At 45.0% G+C, this 2369-nt stretch overlaps 2 protein-coding genes across 2 annotated transcripts in view; one reads left to right on the top strand and one right to left on the bottom strand.

Annotated features, from left to right (window-relative positions):
* The window catches only part of LOC134454018 (RNA-binding protein FUS-like), a 14943-nt gene extending 14889 nt beyond the window's left edge, over positions 1-54 (bottom strand). Inside the window, exon 1 of the mRNA XM_063204760.1 lies at positions 43-54. Within this exon, the coding sequence (XP_063060830.1) occupies positions 43-54 (12 nt within the window). The remainder of the gene's footprint in view (positions 1-42) is intronic.
* An 818-nt stretch (positions 55-872) lies between these two features.
* The window catches only part of mmp28 (matrix metallopeptidase 28), a 34963-nt gene continuing 33466 nt past the window's right edge, over positions 873-2369 (top strand). Inside the window, exon 1 of the mRNA XM_063204759.1 lies at positions 873-908. Coding sequence (XP_063060829.1) covers positions 873-908 — 36 coding nt within the window. The remainder of the gene's footprint in view (positions 909-2369) is intronic.

Raw genomic sequence — 2369 nt, 5'->3', positions numbered from 1 at the left:
TCCTTCCACTGTTTCTTACAAAGTCTTCGGGTGCGAGCAAACAGCAAAGTTCATGTTTAGAAACCTAAACCTTCTTCAGCGTGGTAAAGACCGAAACGTCTGTCTGTCTGCCATGCTAACCCAGTAGATTAAAACTGCAAGAACTTCATCCGGGAGTGCGACTTTTTTAGTAAACACACACACACACACACACACACACACACACACACACACACACACACACACACACACAGCTCTTGCTGTTTTGTCTTGTTTGGCTGGCTGGAGTGGCTGAAGCAGTTTGTTTAATGTGCTCAAGGTTGTGGAGAGAGAGAGAGAGGGAGAGAGAGAGAGAGAGAGAGAGGGGGGGAGAGAGAGAGAGAGAGAGAGAGAGAGAGAGAGAGAGAGAGAGAGAGAGAGAGAGAGAGAGAGAGAGTGAGTACACAGAGAGAGAGAGAGTGAGTAAGAGAGAGAGAGAGAGGTAGAGAGAGAGAGGTAGAGAGAGAGAGAGAGGGTTAGAGAGGGTTAGAGAGAGAGAGAGAGAGAGAGAGAGAGGGGGTTAGAGAGAGAGAGAGGGTTAGAGAGAGAGGTAGAGAGAGAGAGAGAGGTAGAGAGAGAGATGTAGAGAGAGAGGGAGAGAGAGAGAGAGAGAGGGAGAGAGAGTGTAAGAGAGAGAGAGGGAGGGTGTAAGAGAGAGAGAGAGGGAGAGAGAGAGAGAGAGAGGGAGAGAGAGGTGGGGAGAGAGAGAGGGAGAGAGAGAGAGAGAGAGGGAGAGAGAGAGAGAGAGAGAGAGAGAGAGAGAGAGAGAGAGAGAGAGAGTGTAAGAGAGAGATTGAGCTTGTTTAGCACTGGGAGTCATCTCGGTGTATTTTGTGTCCTCAAAGTGGTTTGGAATGGAGAGTGTCGAGAGGGAGCCCAAGAGGCGTGGGGTGGGATGGGGGGTGGAAAGTAACTAATTACTTTACTCGTGTTACTGTAATTGAGTAGCTTTTTTGTGTACTTGTACTTTTTACACTACTTTTTAAAATGTGTAATTATACTTGTACTTAAGTACATTTTCTTTCGAGTAATGTACTTCTGTACATTTTACAGCACAAGCGTTACTGAGTAAAAAAAAACAAAAAAACTTCTAGAATTCTAGCCTAGTTTATAAAGAGTTAGCGCGTGCGACCTGTCTGACATGGAGGCTGACGATGGAGATTCACTTAACTCAGAGGAGATCAACATTAGCTGTTCTTCCTCTAACCCAGTGCACCCCTTGCACATCTAGAGGCAGAAAACACTGATTGTTAAAAAGTTACTTTTTATTTTTACTCGAAGTACATTTTAAATTATTTACTTTTTACTTGAGTAGATTTTTTGACTGGTAAATTTACTAGTACTTGAGTACATTTTCAACAGAGTAACAGTAGGCCTACTTGTACTTGAGTACAATATTTTAGTACTCTTTCCACCTCTGGGTGGGATGGGGGGGGGGGGGTTGGGGTTTGAGGGGCTGCCAAACTCCTTTGGAGTAAGCCACCACCACAGCTCTCTCCTCAAGAAGGAGTAGAGTTCTCTCCTCCACAGTGCTCCTCAAGAAGGAGTAGAGTTCTCTCCTCCACAGTTCTCCTCAAGAAGGAGTAGAGTTCTCTTCTCTCCTCCAGAATTTCCTGAATTTCCCCCTGGGGATCAATAACGTTACTCTACTCTACTCTACTCTACTCTACTCTACTCTACTCTACTCTACTACTCTACTCTACTCTACTCTACTCTACTCTACTCTACTCTACTCTACTCTACTCTACTCTACTCTACTACTCTACTACTCTACTCTACTCTACTCTACTCTACTCTACTACTCTACTCTACTCTACTCTACTCTACTCTACTCTACTCTACTCTACTCTACTCTACTCTACTCTACTCTACTCTACTCTACACAGTTCTCTCCTCTCCTCCTCCACAGTGCTCCTCAATAAGCATGTGATAACTGACGTACACCTGGAGTTTGGTGGGAGTGTTTGCTGTTATCACTACAATTGAGGCATCAAAAGGCTTGTTATGAACTTGTATCTTGGGGAGGGAGAGAGGCAGGGAGTTGTCTGTCCTAAGTGAGGAGTTGAGGAGTTCATGTCTCACGGTATTGACCCCACCCACCACCACCCTCCCCCCCTTTATTTTCAACCATGTATCACTGTGACGGTTCCAGAACAAAGAAATGTCACAGAAACCCTTGATGTACATCTGTGATGGTGTGTTTTGACCTCTTTATGATATCTCTCTGACCTTATGATATCTCTCTGATCTTCCTGTGAAGACGTCTGACCTTCCCATGATGGCGACTCTTTTTGATCTTACCATGATGGCACCTCCCTCTAACTCCCCTATAATGGCGTCTCTCTCTCTGA

The sequence above is a fragment of the Engraulis encrasicolus genome, chromosome 8 (assembly GCF_034702125.1).
Source record: "Engraulis encrasicolus isolate BLACKSEA-1 chromosome 8, IST_EnEncr_1.0, whole genome shotgun sequence".
In the NCBI taxonomy this organism is placed as follows: Eukaryota; Metazoa; Chordata; class Actinopteri; order Clupeiformes; family Engraulidae; genus Engraulis; species Engraulis encrasicolus.
This window is presented reverse-complemented; position numbering and strand designations above follow the sequence as displayed.